The 21,595-nt window shown below is 40.6% G+C and overlaps 1 protein-coding gene across 2 annotated transcripts in view; it reads left to right on the forward strand.

The window, feature by feature from the left end:
* Positions 1–113: 113 nt before the first annotated feature.
* Positions 114–21,595, forward strand: part of RNF115 (ring finger protein 115) — a 90,759-nt gene continuing 69,277 nt past the window's right edge. The window contains exon 1 of one of the 2 annotated variants that reach the window (XM_053890378.1): positions 114–419. In XM_053890378.1, the coding sequence (XP_053746353.1) occupies positions 318–419 (102 nt within the window). In that variant the 5' untranslated portion in view covers positions 114–317. The remainder of the gene's footprint in view (positions 420–21,595) is intronic. The other variant, XM_053890382.1, reaches the window with a different exon arrangement.

Consider the following 21,595-nt stretch of genomic DNA (forward strand, 5'->3'; position numbering starts at 1 on the left):
TTCCGGTGACGCTCTGTCTTTATTCTCGCTGGAAGGTTGGAGGACCTGCAAGCCGCTGTCTGAAGAGCCGGCGGGCGGGCCGCGGCGGGCGGACTCTCCTTCCTGCGCCTCTCTGGTGCCGGGAGGCGGGCCGCGGGGTCGCCGTCCGCGCCGCCGGCTCGCTGGGCCCGGCGGACTCACGTGACCGGCGCGGGCGCTGGAGCGGCGGGCCGCCCTGAGGAAGCGGCGGCGGCCGAGGCGGCGACCGCAGCCGGGAGGTAGCGGCCTGACGAGGGACGGGCCGCTGCCCTCTCGGACAGCCGCGGCGGAAGAGAAAGATGGCGGAGGCCTCGGCAGCCGGGGCGGGCGCGGGCGCCGCTGTTGCCGCGCACCGGTTTTTCTGCCACTTTTGCAAGGGCGAGGTCAGCCCGAAACTACCGGTAAGAGCCCCGTGCCCTCTGCGCTTGGGCCTCCGCGTGGATTCCTCGCCCCGAAGTCCCCGAATGGGTCTTAAGCTTCCTGCACAGCCCGGATTCCTCTGACACCCGTCTCCCAAATACCCGCTGCTCACTGTTCTCCGGTGGCTGGTCACAGACCCCGGGAGTCCCGGCCCCGGCTCCGGAGCTCCCGCCCAGCCCTTTCCCCCCTCGGATGCTCCACCTGCCCCTCGCTTCCTCTCGTCTCTTGACCCTCTCCCCTCCATCTTTTTGTCTGTCTTAGCAAGTTCTCTGACAACTCTTCCTTCAATTTTCTTTCCCTCTTTTTCACCTTGTCTCCTTCCCACGATGACCTCTCTTTCCCACTCTCGGTACTCTTTCTGCAGTTGTTTCTCATCTACCTCTGTGGCCTTTTCCACTTTTAACCAGTTCCCCCCTCCCCCTTCTCCAGTGGAGCCAAATAGCGGATTGCTGAGGATTGTCCCTATTCGGTTGTCCCTAGGGAAGGAAGGAAGCAAGCACAGAAAGAAAAAGAGGGTTGGAAGGTAGCTCTGGGGAGGTGGGGGGGTTTTGCTCTTCATTGGTTTCCGAGGTTCTTGTGAAAGTGAAAACAAGTGTGCTAATGACTTGCAGACGGCCTGTGCTCCCTGTCACTATTGAAGGGAATGGCTTTGGGAAGAAGGCAGGACATATTGTTGCAGCTTGGTTATTTTGGTTGTCCTGTTGCCCGTGTCTTATAGCATCACCTCCCTTACTTGTCCCCTTCTCCAATCCTGCCTATTTACTTAATAAAAAGATCCAGGACAGAATGCTGGGGACTGCATCCTTTGACATAAAATTGGTTTTCACCAGTTTTCTGCCATACTGTTAGCCTCTAGAGAGGTAGTGCTGTGGTTGTAAAGAATGTGCTTCTGCAGCAGGCGAGCCGGCTACAACCCTTCAAACCCAGCTCTTTTGGGTTGGGTTATAAGCTACTGCAAGGGGACCCACAGGGATGAATGGTAATTCTGCCCTTGGCCAGCCATCTTTAGAATCAGTTACGGTCGTTCTTTTCCTTGGCAGTATCCAGGTTCAGCCTTAAGACAGGGTGGCTACATAAGGACTCACCTCCGTGTTTATAGTGTCTCCAATGCAGTCTGTGAGAAAGCCTGTTAAAGTATGTCTGCTTGTCTTATTTCTTAGAAACAAATGAAGTCTAGTGAATTAAGGGTATTAAGGGCCTAAAGGGTATTTAGCCTTTTCACCTAAAAGTTGGCACTTTTCAGACTTCTATGGCATTTTCTTTCCTCTGTTTTTGCCCCACCCCCTATAACTCCAGGGTCATAGTTGCATCTATGTGGTATTTCACTTTTGCTTGCTGATTGGGTTGTGTATGTGTGTGCACACTTTTTGCCATATTTCAGTGCTAAGAGCCGATGCCTTGGTTTTTTTTTTTCTTTTTTGCTCGTTTTTGTTTTTTGTTTTTGTTTTTGTTTTTTCTCTTTTTGCCAGCAGACACCAGAGCCTCCAGAAATCTCTCTTAACCACAGAGAGGGAGCCTGGGATTCAGCCGGTATGTGTGACCAGTGACAGGCTGAATGTGATGCCTTGTTGAACATTGGGGTCTTCCAGTGTTTAAGTGCTGTTTGCTGTTTGCCTTTAAAAATGAGAAAACAGTCTAACTTGCCACAATTTCTTCTCTTCTCAAGTCCCCACTTCGTGGTCTTGAAAAGAGATAGTTTGAAAGACTTAGTAGGTGTTTTTTTAAGTCTTAGTTTGATGCCTTTTTAGTCTCATTTATTATCTGTCATACCCGATTTGTAAGTTGAAACCCAATGCAATTAAATATAACTGAATACTTCCGGTGTACATATTAGTTTCTCAGCTGAAAGTCCTGGGGGCAGTACCAAGGAATACATGGTTCCTGCCCTTAAGGACCTCACAGTTTTGTTGGAAAGACCAGACAAACATGGAAAAAAGTAACAACATAGGTGAATGAGGATGGATAGTTCATGGTTTAGAATTCAGTGAGAAGGGGAATACGGGAGCGTTGGTGATGTGAAGTCAGGGAAGAAGCGACAGTTGAGATTGCATTTAGATTGAGTTTTGAAGGATTGGTAGAATTCAGATTGAGGAGAGTAGCTGGACTGCAGTAGAAAAGAGTAAATTGAGGAAGAAGGAAGAAACGCTTAGTAAATCATTGTTGTCATTCATTTTTAGAAAAAGGTGCAGTGTAGTCAGGGGTATGGTTTTGATTCACAGATGAGCCAGCGAGTTTCATCTTGTTTCCTGGCCATTTCTATATCCTTAACCCTAGACTGTCACCTTGAACACGTTGGTTGTAAGAACGATCAGGCCAGTAAGTATCTGATTCAGTACAAACTTGACTCTGCTACTGAAAAACCAACTCAGACACTGGTAAGTCACTAATCTGATTTCCATATACATAGGAAAACATTGAAAAGTTTTTTAAAAGTAATTTTTTTTATGTAAACTTGAGATTCCTTTCATTGTAAGTACTTAGCATACAGTCGGCATGCGTTGTTTCTTGAACTGGACGAATGTTGTGGGAAACCAGATGTCTTTCTGAGGGTATCCAGAGCCAGGTTTTCTGGAATAAAGCTCTTCTTTGTCTAGATTTAGTTTGCATCTCAAAAGGGTGCTTACTCTTGTGCTAGTTGGATCACAAGAACAGTCATCCCTGAGTGCTGTCCTTTCTGAACACCAGAAGTGGACTATTGAGTTTTATTGTCAGCTTTTAATGAGCTAGTGCTAGGTGGGTTTCTTGACCCAGTCAGTGGGAAGAAGGCCTGCTTCAGAACCACCTCATTTCTTGCCAATTTATTCACTCTGTAGAATCATAATGGTGTTCAGTGGGACTAACATAATGAACATAATGGTGTTCAGTTGCAAGGTTTTGGAACTCATTTCTTTTGCCTTCCCCAATTTCTAGGGTATAGAATTTCTTTAAAATAATTTTTTTAAATATTTATTTATTTTTGAGAGAGATAGCATGAGTTGGGGGAGGGACAGAGAGAGAGAGACACAGAATCTGAAGTTGTGCTGACAGCTCAGAACTGGACGTGGGGTTCGAATCCACAGACTGAGATCATGACCTGAGCCAAAGTCGGACGCTTAACCGACAGAGCCACCCAGGTGCCCCTAGGGTACAGAACTTCGATTCATTTGGAAGTGTGTGCAGGTAATAGCAATAGCTTACCCAAACGGTTTAGCCCTGAAACTCCCCTTAGGTTTTTGTTTATTGTTTTTCTTGTCAGACCTACTACTATGAAAGATTCATGAGCCCAGCTAACTTTAATGTCTGTATTAAAAAAAATAATTTTGGTGATAACGTCTGAGAGAGATTGGAGTATGCCTAATGCTCTATAGGTTAAACCAAATTTAGTTGAATAAATTTGGTGAAATAACACGTCTTACTGCTAACCCTGATCCATCCATTTTAGCTTTGTGTGTCTTTGGTTTGGATACTCCCAGATAAGAGAAGAAAAGATTCGTTTAGAAAAAAGATACAAAGAAATGAGGAGAAATAATAAAAGAGAATTTTAGAATGAAAATATATTCAATGGTACTGTTATCGTTAGACTTCATCAAAGAGTCTCTATTCTAGAAGTGACTATGGATTTAGGAACTTCTCTTACTGAAAAGTATTTCCCTGTTTACAGTGAAAATAATTTCAGTGAAATTTGGATTTTAAAATAAGAGAATTTGATTATATGGTTTAAAGCCTTTAAGGTTTCAAGTTTACATATGATTGGGTAAGTGGCATTGTGTATTTTTGGGTAATTTAAAATTATTTTCAAGGCACAGCAGAAGCTTCTACCTCACCTGATGTCCTATCGAGAGACAACGGGAAGCCGAGACTAATGGGGATACTATGCTACATTGAGGGATGACTGAGTAGTACCATATAGGACTGTGTCATGGAATGTAAAGGTGTCATTCCATCTGCACATTACCCTGCCCCTCTTTTAAATCAAGGCCAGACAATATTACCTGGGATGGAATCTGGTAGGGTTTTCATTAAACAGGTGAGAGAAATCATATGCAGAGCAAACTCCTTTTGGTATTGATGAAATGAGGGTGTTTCTTAAGTGTTTTATGGAGATCAGAGTATCCAAATCCGGAAAGAGACCGGTCTAATTAAGGACTGCCAGTGTATTCCCTCTGAGACTCTGCCTGAAGGAACTAACAGGCTTCTTTCACATCTCCTTATTATATCATCTTTGCTCTAATAAAATGTCATTCTTGTCAATAAGTAATGTTACCTTCTTTGGTTCTTTACCAGGTACTATACGAGGGATTATCGTTGTGGTGTGCTTATAATAACTCTAATACAGGAAAACTTTCTAACCACTCCATAATAAGAGTAGCTAAAGAGTATAGTTCTTGTTTTAATTAAAAAAAAAAAAAATTTAAGTACATTTCTTAAAGATTTTGTGACTCTTAAAACTCTAAGCCTACTGACTTTGCTATTTAAGTTGCATGATTCATACAAAGATCCCAGAGCAGTGTCCATGTAATGTTAGTAGTGTTACTGAACTTTGGGAAGGAATTTAGTGATATGAGCTGGGCCGGAGAGGTTTTATTTTTATTTTTTTATTTTTATAAGTTTATTTATTTTTGAGAGAGATTGGCGAAGGGTCAGAGAGGGAGAGAGAGAATCCCAAGCAGGCTCCCTGCTGTCAGTGTGGAGCCCTACGCAGGGCTTGAACCCATGAACCATGAGATCATGACTTGAGCTGAAATCAAGAGTCAGACAGTTAACCAGCTGAGCCACCCAGATGCCCCTGAGAGGTTATATTTATTTATTTTATTTTATTTTAAGTATTTATTTTGAGAGCATGTGTGCATATGCATGTGCACATGGGGGGAGGGGCAGAGAGAGGGGGAGAGAATCCAAAGCAGGGTCTGTGCTGTCAGCACAGAGCCCCACTGGGGGCTCCATCCTGTGAACCATGAGATTGTGACCTGAACTGAAATCAGGAGTCATCGCTCAACTGACTGAGCCACCCAGGTACCCTGTGAAGTTTTAATTACTAGATATCTTGGATTCTGCTATTGGTGACTCACCAGCTAAAAAGTCTGCTTGATTATCTAGTACTATGTAGCAGTTGCTTATAAATATTGCTTGAATGATAAGTTGAATACCCAATATTTTAAAAGTAGTGGCTTTAGTGTTCTGAGGTCTTTATCAAAAAGGTGCCAGTAGGGGTGCCTGGGTGGCTTGGTCAGTTAAGTGTCCGACTTCGGCTCAGGTCATATCTCACGGTCCGTGAGTTCGAGCCCCGCGTCGGGCTCTGTGCTGACAGCTCAGAGCCTGGAGCCTGTTTCAGATTCTGTGTCCCCCTCTCTGTCTGCCCCTCCCCTGTTCATGCTCTGTCTCTCTCTGTCTCAAAAATAAATAAACGTTAAAAAAAAAAAAAAGTGCCAGTGCTATAAGATACTACCATGTGAAGTTTCAGTATACAGTGTCAGTAAATATAGTCCCTGCCAGGATCTAGAAATAAGAAATACGTATTCTTATAAGTAGAAGGCTAGTTCTGGCCTTGAAATTCTACTGATATGTAGACATGTATATATTGGGGAAATCTTGGGATTTTTTTCAGTATGAGGAAAAACAAAAATATTAAACTTACTGCAGATAAAATCCCTTGTACTTTTTTGGGAAGTACCAACTGGATTCTAATACTTTGTGTTTCTTTATGTTTACTTGGCTTTTTATGACCTTTATGTACATTCAGGGAGAAAATGCTATAGTCATATTATTTCGAAGAGGAAAGAAGGTGTGGATTGCTTCTAATTCTTTATATATACTCAAATTAGAAGGGGTCTAAGAATAAGCCTGTGACTGCTGACTTCTTTCTCTTTTTCTTAAGTTGATTTATTTATTTTGAGAGAGAGTATGTGCCAGAGCCCATGTGAGAGAGGGGGAGAGAGAGGGAGAGAATTCTAAGCAGGCTCCATGCTGTCAGTGCAGGCCAGAGGTGGGGCTCCAACTCACAAACCAATCAGTGACATCATGACCTGAGCTGAAATCAAGTGTCTGACGCTTAACCTACTGAGCCATCCAGGTGTTCCATGCTGACTTCTTTTTAATCTCTTCACAGTTTAATAATGAGCAATAAAGGAGACAGTGTAAAGCAGTGGTTCTCAACTACGAGCAGTTTTGCCTCCCAGGAGAACATTTGGCAGTGTCTATTGACATTTTTGGTTGTCAAATTGCAGAGAGGGGGAGAGTTGTTCCTGGCATCTAGTGGATAGAGGCTTGGGATGCTGCTAACATGCTGTGCACAGGACAGGTCCCTACAACAAAGAATTATTGGGCCCAAAATGGCAAGAGAGCGGAGGTTGAAGAACCATGGTGTAGAAGGATAAAGAGATTGTCTTCTTGTGTCCATGGTGCTTACGGTTTTGTTCTGATGTGGCTTTTTTTCTCCCTAATTTTAGGATCCTGATGAGAATTTTCAGTAAGATAATTGAGACCATATAATTTTAGCCAAAGCCCTGATGACAGGGATTATTTAGGACAGCAGTTAGTGACTGCTGTTCCATTATAGCTGTATCTGTTGGGGTCACTTTCTCTCCTTGTGGTTACTGAGACCAGAGGAATTGGATTACTCCTCTCAAGTTACACACTGTAGGGTAACTTCTAAAAGAAAAGTATCCACATTTTTTGTCAGTTGGGAATTAATTGAGGTAGTAACACGACTTGTAACTTAGTAAGACACCTGGAAATTCCAGTTTGAAAACAAAGCAAAAAGCAGACAACAAGCCTAACTTTTAGGTTCTTCATAGCTCATCTTACCATCATTCAAGTTTTAATTTCTCTCATTCTCTTACAGCTCTCTTAGAAGTTTTATGAGCTCAGGAGATTTTGTGTTTAAACGTCTAGTGTCTTTTTTTTTTTTTTTTTTTTTTTTGAGAGAGACTGAGACAGTGTGAGTGGGGGAGGGGCAGAGAGGAAAAGGGATCGAATCCCAAGCAGGTTCCATGATGCCAGAGCAGAGCCTGATGTGGGGCTTGAACTCACTAAACCGTGAGATCATGACCTGAGCCAACACCAAGAATCGGACGCTTAACTGATTGAGACATACAGGCGCCCCTAAACTTTTAGTGTCTTTAAACTCTTGGCAGAGAGGGTGAATTGAATTATCAATCCTTGTTCTGATACTAATTCACTCAGCTGACCACAGCTGAAACACCAGACCCTCTCAGTTTACCTTCATATATACGACTGTAAAATAATATTGGTATGTGCCTCTTGGAAGCCTGAGCATTCAGAGAAATGGAGGTATGTAGTCTTGGATTGAAAGGTAGTGTAGGAATGAGCAATAGTTATTCGTGGAGAAATAGGGCCCTACCATAGTATAAATGTTTTTTAAAAAATGTGTTTATTTTTAAAACATAAAAGAGAGAGAGAGCTTGCCTGAGCAGGGAAGGGGGAGAGAGAGAGAATCCCAAGCAGGCTCTGAGCATTCAGTGCAGGGCCGATGGGAGTGTGGGTGGGGGCTTGATCCCATGACTCTGGGATCATGACCTGAACCAAAGTCAAGAATCTGATGATTATCCAACTGAGCCACTCAGGTGCCCCTTAGTGGAAACATTTTGGGTAGTTCTCACAGTTTCACTTACAGAAGTTTAGGTTAGATTCTGAAAGATTTTTAAATCCTTTTTTTTAAGTTCAGCTGTTAGCAAGTCAGAATTCCTTAGAGGTCTGCAGGTGCATGTATATCAAATAGAAGTGAATTGGCTCTGGGGGCACCTGGGTGTCTCAGTTAAGCGTCTGACTCCTTTTTTTTTTTTTTAAAGTTTATTCATTTATTTTTGAGAGAGACAGAGAGAGGGAGAAATTGTGTGCGGGGGGAGGGGCAGAGAGAGAGAGGGAGAGAGACAATCTGAAGCAGGCTCTGCCCTGACAGCACAGAGCCTGACATGGGGCTTGAACTCACCATGAGATCATGACCTGAGCCAAAGTCAGATACTTAACTGACTGAGCCACCCAGGCCCACCCCTCCTCTGACTCTTGATTTCAGCTCAAGTCATGATCTTCAGGTTCATGAGATAGAGCCCCATGTGGGGCTCTGCACTATGAGCATGGAGCCTACTTGAGATTCTCTGTCTCCCTCTTTCTCTCTCTGCCCCTTCTCTGAGTGTGCTTGCATGCATGTGCAAGTGCTCTCTCTCAAAATAAATAAATATATAAACATTAAAAAAAAAAAGAAATGAATTGGTTCTCGTGATTTAAACTGAGCATACTTTTCTTGCATGTTAAATAGATTGTGCAGCCTCTTTTTCTGAATAGGCCAGTTAGTTTTGTTTTCCTTGAAAATCTGTTAAGGTGGGTCATCTCTCTCCTTGACAGTTTCAGCAAGTGTCACAGAGAAGTTCTTACAGTGTATCCTGTATTCACCTCTTTGTCACTCACTTTGATGTTGTCTAGATTTGAAATGACTTTAAACCTAGAGAACCATCTTCCAATAAAGATTCCATTATGTTTACTTTTCACCATGCTTCGAATATATATTCTCAAAATAAAGAGAGCATTTCATGGTTACATGCCCTTTTCTACCTCTTTCTGGGTTAACTGAGATCTGTAGGTATCCTACAGTGATGCTGATCTTCTAGCCTCGTGGTTCTCAAACCTATCAGACTCAGTGCCCTCTTTTGATAATAAATATTTTGAAATGCTCTCTTTAATGAAATGAAATTCATATAGTACAATTTCTTACACATACAGTTTTTAAAATGATAAAATCATTCTCTCATTGTAAGATAAAGGATAAATAAAAAGAAAACAATTCATGATAAAATGATACATATTTCAGTATGTAAGTACTCAGTTGTCCATAACGAAGTATGTATAATATACTGGATGTTGGCACCAAACGTAGATGTAACAACTACCTGAGTAGACTGTTAAAAGAATATTTGTGGGGCACCTGGGTGGCTCAGTCGGTTGATCTTCTGACTTGGGCGCAGGTCATGATCTCATGGTTGGTGGGTTTGAGCCCCACATGGGGCTCTCTACTGACGGTTCAAAGCCTGGAGCCTGCTTCGAATTCTGTGTCTCCCTCTCTCTCTGCCCCCTCTCCCACTCATTCTCTGTCTCTCAAAAATAAACGTTAAAAATTTTTAAAAATATTTGCAACTTTAATTTTTTTTAACGTTTATTTTTGAGAGAGAGAAAGAGAGAGAGAGCACGAGCAAGCAGGGGAAGGGCAAAGAGAGAGGAAGACAAAGAATCTAAAGCAGTCTCCAGGCCCTGAGCTGTCAGCACAGAGCCCCATCAGGGCTGGAACTCAAGAACTGTGAGATCATGACCTGAGCCAAAGTCGGACGCTTAACCAACTGAGCCACTCAGGTGCCCCAAGAGTATTCGCAACTTTAATACCATGATATGCAAACTACCAGAATGGTGAGCAATTCTTAGAAAAGGCCCAAATAAAGTATATCTTTCTCTGTTTTTACTCAGTTGTTGTTTTTCTGGACATTTAATGCATATTAAAATTATGCAGAAAGATTTGGTGTTTATATATAGAATGGAGGTAGGACCTAGGCTTTCATAAAGATGTTTTTTTAATCTCCTTAACTATCCATATGAAGTTTGAGAATACTCTCTGTCCCAAAAATAAATAAACGTTGAAAAAAAAAAAATTTAAAAAACTCTCTGTCCCAAAAATAAATAAACGTTGAAAAAAAAAAAAAATTTAATAAAAAAAAAAAAAAAAAAAAAAGGGGCACCTGGGTGGCGCAGTCGGTTAAGCGTCCGACTTCAGCCAGGTCACGATCTCACGGTCCGTGAGTTCGAGCCCCGCGTCAGGCTCTGGGCTGATGGCTCAGAGCCTGGAGCCTGTTTCCGATTCTGTGTCTCCCTCTCTCTGTCCCTCCCCCGTTCATGCTCTGTCTCTCTCTGTCCCAAAAATAAATAAACGTTGAAAAAAAAAAAAAATTAAAAAAAAATAAAATAAAATAAAAATATTTGTGCTGCAGTTTCCTATGTTTTCCTGCCTCTTATCCATTAAATGTCAGTAGCATTTTTTAAATTGCTCTGACAGCTGAAACACTTCAATAGATATTCAAAATGTCCCCTAGATGATTGTATTCTCCTCATTGGGATGCCTTCTAGTCATATAGGAAAACATTTTCCCATTTTATCACTTATTCTACTTTTCTTTTGCTTATAATTTCCTATGTTAGTGCAATATTTTCTACATGTTGAAAGATTCAGAGTTTGTCCTTTAGATTTGGTTTACTTTTAGACAATTCATTTATACCTTTAGATTTCTCTTTTCCTCACCACTGTTAATATTGCTGCTTCCTTGTTCATCAGCGGTTAGAACAGTGCCTGGTGCGTAGTATTCATTCAATAAGTATTTGTTGAATGAAGGAATTGTAATTGTAGGCCTTTTCTTTTTACTACTCTCTGCTTTTGTGTACATGTTGAAAATCATGGGGATACTAATGTTCATAAAATACCCTAAAACAGCACAGACGTGTCAACTAATGAATAAAAGTTTGACTCAAAGCAGTGGTCTAACGGACTACTTACCATTAGTTAGGGGGAAGGCAGAGTTGAGCCTCTAGGTTTTTTGAATGTAGCTTTGTTTTTATATCTGACAACTTATAAACAGAAGAACTTCCCATAGTTACCTACCATACATATGAATAGCTGATTGTCCTTTTTTTAAGGTTTATTTATTTATTTTGAGAGAGAGTGTGTGTGAGCAAGCACAAATGGGGAAGGGGCAGAGACAGACGGAGAGAGAGAATCCCAAGCAGGCTGCGTACTGTCAGCACAGAGCCTGATTTGGGGCTGGATGCCACACTGTGTGGGCCTGGATGCTGCACTCTGAGGTCATGACCTGAGCCCACATCAAGGTTCAGATGCCTAACTCACTGAGCCACCAGATGCCCTTTAGTAATTATTTGTCACGGAATTTGTTGAATGGAATTTAGCTGCTTCTAGTGAATCTTCTGTGATTTAAGTGGTAGTGTGAGTTACTTTATTCTCAAAGTTATTAAGCTGATTGGTTCTCTGATTTTCATCTATAGTGTCAGCTGTTACGTTCTGATCTTGTTATGGTCACTGTTGAATGTTTAGAGGCATTAGTATTCCTAGTTAAGATAAGTTAGTTTGAGGAATAGAAATTTTGTACCTTAAGCCTGTTGGTTTGAAAAAATTGTGGTTAATTTTGATTGTTGATGTAGTGTGAAAACTATAATGGTACAATTACTTTTTGTTTAATAACATGTAAATAGAAAATTCAGCAAATTAATTTTCACTGCTAGTTTTAATTTACATGTTTTAGGTTAAAAAGTGGTCGAAGGTAATGTTTATAAGTGAGAATCATAAAAGTGTTGAATTCCCTAAATTTTTCAACCTTACCAATCACTAAAATTACTGGTTATTCTGCGCCAAGTGTAGGTGCTGATTCAATGAGGGAGACTTGTTTTAAGATTATACTGGCATACTTTTTAACATATGGTCAATATAAGATGAGCAGATTGAGGGGTGCCTGGATCACTTGGTGGAGTGTGTGACTCTTGATCTCGGGGTTGTGGGTTTGAGCCTCACGTTGGATGTAGAGACTATTTAAAAATAAAATCTTAAGGGGTGCCTGGGTGGCTCAGTCGGTTAAGCATCCGACTCTTGATTTCAGGTCAGGTCATGATTTCATGATTGATGAATTTGAGCCCTGCATTGGGCTCCTCACTGTCTGTGCGGAGCCTGCTTGGGGTTCTGTCTCTCCCTCTCTGTCTGCCCCTTCCCTACATGCTCTCTGTCTCAAAATAAATAAACTTAAAAAAAAAATCTTAAAAAATGAAAGATGAGCAGATTGAGAGTTCCCATGGTTTTTAATAAGTCCAATAGATAGGTTTATCATCCTGTAACACTATTGCTATAAAATAAAAGGGAAGTATGTCTGATTCTCTTCCTGAGTGTAATTGAGTCTGGATATTTTCAAAAAAATTTTTTTGTTTTAATGTTTATTTTTGAGAAACAGAGACAGAGCACAAGTGGGGGAAGGGCAGAGAGAGAGGGAGACACAGAATCTGAAGAAGGCTCCAGGCTCCGAGCTGTCAGCACAAAGCCTGACACGGGGCTTGAACCCACGAACCGTGAGATCATAACCTGAGCTGAAGTCGATGCTTAACCTGCTGAGGCGCCCCGAGTTTGGATGTTTTCTTTGAGACTACACGTATATTCTGTGAAGAATATCACTTAGAAATTGGTTTGTGTTTGATAATAACATCAAAATATATAGGCACTATATCATGCAGTAATGGCAGTACTCTATTTGCATTCATTCAAGAACTATTCATTGGTGCCTACTATATTTTCGGAGCTGTACTAGGAAGACTGTGTCCAGAAGTAAGGAAATTCATAAAATGTTGGGATAAGTGAGTAGTGGAATTAGGATTTAAATATTTCCTCCTCCCTTTGACTTTATGTTTAAAGATTAAAATAAGGTAGATATCTTAAGATTAGAGCAAATGTGTTTTTGCCCATTTTAGGTCTGAGATCTGTTTAAATGGATAGGGTTTTCAGAATAAACAAACTGGTGTAAACTATAGAACTAACCATTCATTAGTTCTCCTTTTACAACTGTTATCAGACCTTTCTATAACTGGTTTAACTTACGTGTAAAAAATATTATAGCACTGTGGGGGAAAAAAGTTTTAACCTTTAAACAAATTACTGAATCTTTCAAGAGCCTTAATTTTCCTTGCTTGTAAAATGAAGCAGTTGTGTTTATTCCTCTCTGTGGTTTAGTGATTTGAGTTTTTGGGTATTTTGGGATTTTGTGTGAAGGAATTTTGTTCTGTAATTTTTCCACTTAGATCATGTGATATCCACTGAATTATTCTTTTTTTTTTTTTTTTTTTTTTAAATTTTTTTTAACATTTATTTATTTTTGAGACAGAGAGAGACAGAGCATGAACAGGGGAGGGGCAGAGAGAGAGGGAGACACAGAATCTGAAACAGGCTCCGGGCTCTGAGCTGTCAGCACAGAGCCCGACGCGGGGCTTGAACTCACGGACCGCGAGATCATGACCTGAGCCGAAGTCGGACGCTTAACCGACCAAGCCACCCAGGCGCCCCTCCACTGAATTATTCTTACTGGGATAAAAAGATTTTACTTCTGAATTGAATCTCCTTTGTAAGCTATAAGCTGTGTTCTCTTGTTTTATGATAATGAACAATCTTGAAAATGTTAGGATTGAGGACATCATAATATAAAGCAATGCCAAGATTTTTCTTTGTTAAATGAAACAGAACACATCTTAATGCTGGTAATGTTGATTGAATAAAGTAAAACTTTTTTGAAGACTTTTGATTCAGTGACAGGTAAATTTGGCCCGGGATAATTTCTTTATTAGGACTATTTTATAAAATCTTTGCTTCTTTTATTAAAAAGAAAAATTTTTTTAATGTTTATTTATTATTGAGAGACAGAGCATGAGCATGGGAGGGGCAGAGAGGAGAAATACAGAATCTGAGGCAGGTTCCAGGCTCTGAGCTGTCAGCACGGAGCCCAATGCGGGGCTTGAACTCACAAACTGTGAGATGATGACCTGAGCCGAAGTCGGACGCTTTACCGACTGAGCCACCCAGGCGCCTTTGTTTCTTTTATTTTTAAAGTTCTTCAGTTAACTCATTATTTTCTTACTTTCTAAAGGTCAATGACTACTTTTATCAACCAGTTTGTATGTGACATTTCCTGTCCTAGGATATTTCCTGTAGTAAATTAATCATATTTGTAAGGTTCTCTTATCTCATTGATGGAGTGTCTTCACTATTGTATTTTGATAAAGAGGTCTGCATCAGAGGTTCTGGGATTGCTTTGTGGGTACATAGTAGAAAGGAGGGCAGTGCTAAATTATTTAAAAGTCTCTTATTTAATGTAATCTAAAATCTTTTAAAAAATCTTTTAATCTTAAAAATATTTTTAAAAATCTTTTAAAAATGTAATCTAGGGGTGCCTGGGTGGCTCAGTCGGTTAAACGGCTCAGGTCATGATCTCACGGTCCGTGAAGTTCGAGCCCCGCGTCGGGCTCTGTGCTGACAGCTCAGAGCCTGGAGCCTGTTTCAGATTCTGTGTCTCCCTCTCTCTGACCCTCCCCCGTTCATGCTCTGGCTCTCTCTGTCTCAAAAATAAATAAACGTTAAAAATTTTTTTTTTAAAAGTGTAATCTAAATCTTTATTCCTGGGGTGCCTGGATGGCTCAGTGGTTAAGCGTCCGACTTCAGCTCAGGTCATTATCTCGCGGTTTGTGGGTTGGAGCCCCGTGTTGGGCTCTGTGCTGACAGCTCAGAGCTGGGGGCCTACTTTGGTTTCTGTGTCTCCCTCTCTCCCTGCCCCTCCTCTGCTGTGCTCTCTCGCTCTCTCTCTCTCTCTCTCTCAAAAATAAATAAATGTTAAATTAAAAATTATAAATCTTTATTCCTGTATTTTTAGTTTTAAATTGATAGTTTTATTTATTTTTTTAATTTTCTAAATGTTTATTTTTGAGAGAGACAGAGCGTGAGTGGGGTAGGGGCAGACAGAGAGGGAGACACAGAATCTGAAGCAGGCTCCAGGCTCCTAGCTGTCAGCATAGAGCCCGACGCAGGGCTCGAACTTACGAACCATGAGACCATGACCTGAGCTGAAGTGGGACACTTAACCGACTGAGCCACCCAGGTGCCCCTAAATTGATACTTAAAAAATTTTTTTTTTTTAACGTTTTATTTATTTTTGAGACAGGGAGAGGCAGAGCATGAACAGGGGAGGGTCAGAGAGAGGGAGACACAGAATCTGAAACAGGCTCCAGGCTCTGAGCTGTCAGCACAGAGCCCGACGCGGGGCTCGAACTCACGGACCGCGAGATCAAGACCTGAGCTGAAGTCGGCCGCTTAACCGACTGAGCCACCCAGGCGCCCCCTAAATTGATACTTTTAAAATGAAGTGACAGTGATAGTAGCTGATGATTTTTTAAAAATGATTTTACTTGGCAAAATAGAAAAGTTGACAGTCCTGGGTGTGAGTTCTTAACTTTTCAGTTTTAAAATTGAACTGCTTTATGGAATCTCAAAATCTGGAGATCAGTCTAAGTCAGTGTTTCTCAAAACTGTGTGCTTGGAGACTTAACCGTGCATTCAGAATCCTGGTAAAATGCTACATACTGAATCATCGTCTTGTCTCCATTCCTCTATTTCCCCTTTTCTGACACAGAGTGGCATATTAATGGTTCTGAAAAATTATTCAGTGAAGCAACACACTTAATAATATTATTTAATCCAGCCTTTTCCAGATGTTTTTTCTTTTTCTTTTTCTTTTTCTTTTTCTTTTTCTTTTTCTTTTTCTTTTTCTTTATAGACTTTATAGACGACATGCTTTGGGAAATGTTCCACGTTAAAATTGCTGAGAGGAATTTATTAGAATCTACAATTTGTTGAAAATGTTATGTTCTAGGTACTATTTCATTGATGAAGTGTGACTTGCCCAACATCACACAGTTGGTTTGTTTCTTTGTGCTTCTAGTCCAGTTTTGTTTAAGCTTCAGATTCACTGCTTTTAACCACTGAGGCTCTTCTGAAATATTGCTCAGTTCTTATTTTGAGGCTAAGTAACCAAATATTAGGATATCCAGAGAAGTTTGTTTTATGGGCCTTTACTTCCCTAAGTGTGATTTCATTAGAACATACACTTTGTACATCATTTCAGTAGTTTTTAATCCCAAGTTATTTTTCTTTCTCTACTAAGCATGCTTTTATTTCTGCACCATGCTTGGAATGTAGAGCTTCAAATGTATTTTCTGGGAGAATAAATGTTGTCAGTTTATGTAAGAAGATTCTATCAGCCTAAGCTGAATGCAGGAAGATAAATGTTGTCCTCCAAATTGGTGGTACACATCAGAGCTAAAGACAAACTTTTTGGGTCATTTACCATTTTATATCTATGCCACTGGGTTGTTCTTGCTGCCTTTAGTGTGAGCAAAGAACATTATAACTAAATCTGTTGTGGTTATATTGTGTTTTATGAACTTAACTTTTCCTCTGGTAATTTTTGTAGTTTAGTCTGTTTTTTTTTCTTAGAAAATTTGGCTTCTTGTTCATCTGATCAAGCTTTTATTAAGTAACGTTTTGTTCTGTGACCTGATTTTCTGCCTTGTTATACAATGCACTAAAGAAGGTTGGTTGATTATACGTACCACTCCTGTTTGGAGTCCCCGATAATGTCAATGTTCAGTCATGGCCTGGAATGAAAGAACAAAATGGTGAAAGTTGTGTATGTTACTGCTCTTAGGGAGTAAGACCATAAGTCAAAGCAATTTTATTGGCCCGGAACTGGATTACAGCTCTTCAAACAGTATTTAAATTGTATAGGTATCTTTGTATAACACTAAAACTGTAAAACTGTAGCCTGATGTTTTCTTGTTTTCTTTCTTTTTCTTTCTCTTTGTTTCTTTCTTTCTTTCTTTTCTTCTTCTTCTTTTTTTTTTTTTTTGGTACTGGTTTTCTTTCTAATAACCAAGGGAACAATCATTTAAGATTTTTGGAGTTCAAAATGCTCAAAATGCTTCAAAATACTTTCATCTTTTTTTTAAATGAGTAGTTGGCCACATGAATGAGTGAAACTTCCTTGTTTTCCTGAAGGAGAGGTGGGGGAGACAAGTCAATGAGGACAGCATTTGTGCTCTAGTTTTACAGATGGAGAAACAGGTCTTACGAAGACCATGAAGGTAATGATGGGATTGGAAACAGAACCCCAAAGTTCTGTTGTCTGTGTGTGTGTGTTTTGTTAAAATTTTTTAAATACTTACTTATTTTTGAGACAGAGAGAGACAGCATGAGTGGGGGAGGGGCAGAGAGAGAGAGGGAGACACAGAATCCAAAGCAGGCTCCAGGCTCCAAGCTGTCAGCACAGAGCCCGATGCAGGCTCGAACTCACAAACCATGAGATCATGACCTGAGCCGAAGTCGATGCTCAAGCTACTAAGCCACCCAGGTGCCCCTGTGTGTGTGTGTTTTTTTAATGTTTATTCATTTTTTGAGAGAGGCAGACACAGAATCGGAAGCAGGCTCCAGGCTCTAGGCTCTGAGCTGTCAGCACAGAGCCCGACGTGGGGCTTGAACCCATGAACTGCAAGGTCATGACCTGAGCGGAAATCAGATGCTTAACTGACTGAACCACCAAGGTGCCCCTGTTGTCTTTGTTTTAGGGTACACTTGATGCTTTTGAAAAGAGAGGAAGTATACCTTGGTTTGAAAAGAAATAATCATAAGGGATTTATGGATAAGGTCTCTAGAAAAAAAGCAGTGTCTTTTACCTGTAGATGTGAGCTGGCATGAAATTCTGGGTGTGGTGGGTCTGGCCTAGGAGCTATGCTGTGTTTCAGTTTGTGTTCCTAATCCTTCGAGTTAGGAGTTTCTGAATAGATTTGCTAGGTGATACTCAAAGAGAATATGAACAAGAGGATATGACTAAATATTGTGATCTTACGTTTTGATTCTGTTAGACAAGACAGAAAATAGGCTTCTGTTTTAGATAAAATTTAACAAAACCCACTTAGTAGATGCTGTGCTGATAGTGATCATGTAGAAGAGCAAAGCTGCGGGAATTAGAAAATAAATAGAAAGGCTTCCTATTTCATGTTCTGAATAAATATTAGATGCTAATTTGCATAAAATTCAAGATGGGATTTAATATAAATAAGTCTTGGCTTGTAGCTCATTGTCCTGCCAAAACCTCACATTTTTTGGTAATTGATCCCTTGAAATACAAGAAGGAAAAGAAAATGATGAATTAAAACCACCCTTTCCTTTTCTATTCAGTATTCAAGTGCTTTGTGCACTCTTGGGCTGTTCTTCTAAGTGGGTAAGCCTCAGGGCTAAGCTATACTTAGGGAGTTGTTCCTGGTTCAGACTATTAATGGTGAAAAATATTTCTGCTTGTGGGTATTTTTAGATGGAACAGGCAGTGGAACATCTGAAGCAGTTTATTCAAGTGTACCTGCTACTGAGTATCTTCACTTGGGTTTTATACAATAAACTTTTGGACCCTAGGGAGAAAGCAGCTTAGTTTGGTACAAACCATTGGGTTCCTATTTCCAATGACTCTGGGTAATTAGGTTTGTTATACTTCTCTTTTATAGATGAAAAGATAGAAATGACCTAATGAACTTTTTTTAATAAAACTTTGTGACTGTGGGAACTGTATAGGCTGGCAGTATTTTGGTTGGTGGGGTTTGTGTGATGATTTGATGTATTAATGTTGAAGCAGAGGAGAGAGATTTCCATAATGCCAGATGTATAGTGGACACTTATCATTACCTTGGCTTCCCCTTCCTTTTGCTTTGTTTTGTTTTAATTTAATTTAATTTTATAGAGAGAGTGTGCATGTGCAAGCAAGGGAGGGGGCAAGGGGAAGAGACAAAGAATCTTAAGCAGGCTCCACGCTCAGGGTGGAGCCTGCTGTGGAGCTCAGTCCCACAGCCTTGGGATCATGACCTGAGCCAAAGTCAAGAGTTGGACACTCAACCGACTCAGCCACCCAGGCATCATTACCCCTCCTCTTTTCTTCCAACATAAACCTCTTATGCTTAAAATTCAAAACTCTCGGGCGCCTGGGTGGCGCAGTCGGTTAAGGTTAAGCGTCCGACTTCAGCCAGGTCACGATCTCGCGGTCCGTGAGTTCGAGCCCCGCGACGATCTCGCGGTCCGTGAGTTCGAGCCCCGCGTCAGGCTCTGGGCTGATGGCTCGGAGCCTGGAGCCTGTTTCCGATTCTGTGTCTCCCTCTCTCTCTGACCCTCCCCCGTTCATGCTCTGTCTCTCTCTGTCCCAAAAAATAAATAAAAAACGTTGAAAAAAAAATTTAAAAAAAAAATTCAAAACTCTCTGTCTGAGTATATGAATATATCAGGATGATACTAAGGCCAAGGGAGTATAGAGGTAGAGAGAGACTGTGTTTGGTTCCCGTTTGAGCCTTTTACAAATTTACCTTAATTCACGGTATTCCTCCAAATTAGAGTTAAGATTACTTCTGAAAAACAAATTAGGAAAATTAAAATGTAAAGTAACCATCTTTAGAAGTGACCCAAGAGATAAGCACTTAAAATCCAGTCTCGTAATCTCCTTATAGAGCAAGACTAAACTGTGATTGTAACTAAGAAAACAACATAGACAAGTAATTGTATTATGTAGTCTGTCAGGAGAAACAGTGTGTCTCTTAGAAGAAGGTATGGGAATTGGAGGTCAGCAGTGAAAGGGTAGAAAGGAAAGTCAGAGGCAAACATCAGCTGTGCTCTTCCTGGTACTGTCCAAGGGGAGGGGAATCCCAGGTCCTTGATTTTGAGGATCTGGTTTATGCTCAGAGTGGTGATGGGTATATTAGGCTATTGTAGCATGATGGCACAAGCTGTATATCCACTCGTCTTAGTGCTCTGATTCTCTCCTTATTTAGCACAAGATTATAATCTCTAATAATTATAATAGCTATATTTATTAAATGTCTGCTATCTAATGTGCCAGTCACTGAATTAGGTATTTTGCAGACATCTTAATCTTTCTAATATATAGCAGTGAAGCAAGCCTCTCCATTTTACACGAGGAAATTGAGTCTCAGAAAGGTAATGTGACTTCCGCAAGACCGTATATCTAATTAGTAGAGCCCTGAGATTGAAATTTATGTCTCTGATTTTAACTCCTTCCTCTGTGCCATGAGGCTTTTCAGGCTGACTTGCTTATTGAGAAAGACTGTTGATGGTAAAAGTAAATGGGCCACTTGATAACTCTCTTGTCATTGAAATTAAGTAAGTTGGCATTTCAGGTTTTATGTATATGGCCTCTGAATTTGTCTTATGTGGATTTTTTCCTAAGAGACAGATCTCTTGGTCTGTTAAATTAGATTTCTGAGTTTGTAAGGTTGAGGGTTTCAGACCTTGGATTGTGTGTTTACCAGGATAATGCTCCCCTATAAGAGAGGGAGGGGGCTGAATGGCTGCTGAAATTCCCAGTGCCTCATTTGGCCTTGCTATAAACTTTTCCATCCAGTCCTCGGGAAATTATAGTTTCTATTCCTTTCTCTAAAAGCATAGTTATTGTTAATCAATGTGTAATGAAAAGAACATAAGAGAAAGACCAGGATTCACAGCTCTTTTTTAACACTTGGGCAATGTTCAGGCTTTCTATTACTGGCTAACAAATCACCCAGAATTTAGTGTCTTAAGCACACTAATTTATTATCTCTCATGTTTCTGTGGATTTACATAGTTCAGCTGGTCAGTTCTCACTTGGGATCTTTCATGTAGTTGTGTTCAGATAGTGCCTTATGATGGAGCCATCCAAAGGCTCTCCTGGGCTGGACGTCCAAGCTGTTGTTTTCCTTTTACAGTCCAATTCTTGTCTGATGTCTCTGTATTCTCCACATGGCCTCTCTCTCCAGCAGAGTAGCCTGGACGTATGTGGCTGCTCAGGAGCTGTTAGGCAGTTAATGGCTTTCTCTGGAACTGGCCCAATATTCTGTCAAAGAAGCCCCAAAGCCCCCCCCCCCCCCCCCCCCCATTCAAACAGGGTGGAATAGAAGGTCACGTTGCAGAAAAGTATGATGTGCCTTGGGAGATTTTGTTGGGACTGTCTTTGGAAAGTCAGATCTGCTACAGACAGCTTATTTCATGTTTTTATCTGTAAAATAAAAATAATATTCACCTCACAGATTGGTTAAGAGAAATCACAGGTGTTTCACAAACATAAGTACTCTTCTCCTGTAATTCTCCAGCCTAATAGATCATTTCTTGTTTTTTGTTCCAATTTGATCTTATTTTATTTTTAAAAATTAATTATTTTAAATTTACATCCAAGTTAGCATATAGTGTAATAATGATTTCAGGAGTAGATTCCAGTGATTCATCCCCTATGTATAGCACTCAGTGCTCATCCCAACAAAATGTTTTCCTTAATGCCCCTTACCCATTTAGCCCATCCCCCCACCCACAGCCTTACCAGCAACCCTCAGTTTGTTCTCTGTATATGAGTCTCTTATGTTTTGTCCCCCTCCCTGTTTTTATACTATTGTTGTTTCCCTTCCCTTAAGTTCATCTGTTTTGTATCTTAAATTCCACATATGCATGAAGTCATACAATATTTGCCTTTCTCTGACTTATTTCGCTTAGCATAATACCCTCTAGTTCCATC

This window comes from Panthera pardus, unplaced genomic scaffold (assembly GCF_024362965.1).
Source record: "Panthera pardus isolate Hobbes unplaced genomic scaffold, ASM2436296v1 HiC_scaffold_11, whole genome shotgun sequence".
Lineage (NCBI taxonomy): Eukaryota > Metazoa > Chordata > Mammalia > Carnivora > Felidae > Panthera > Panthera pardus.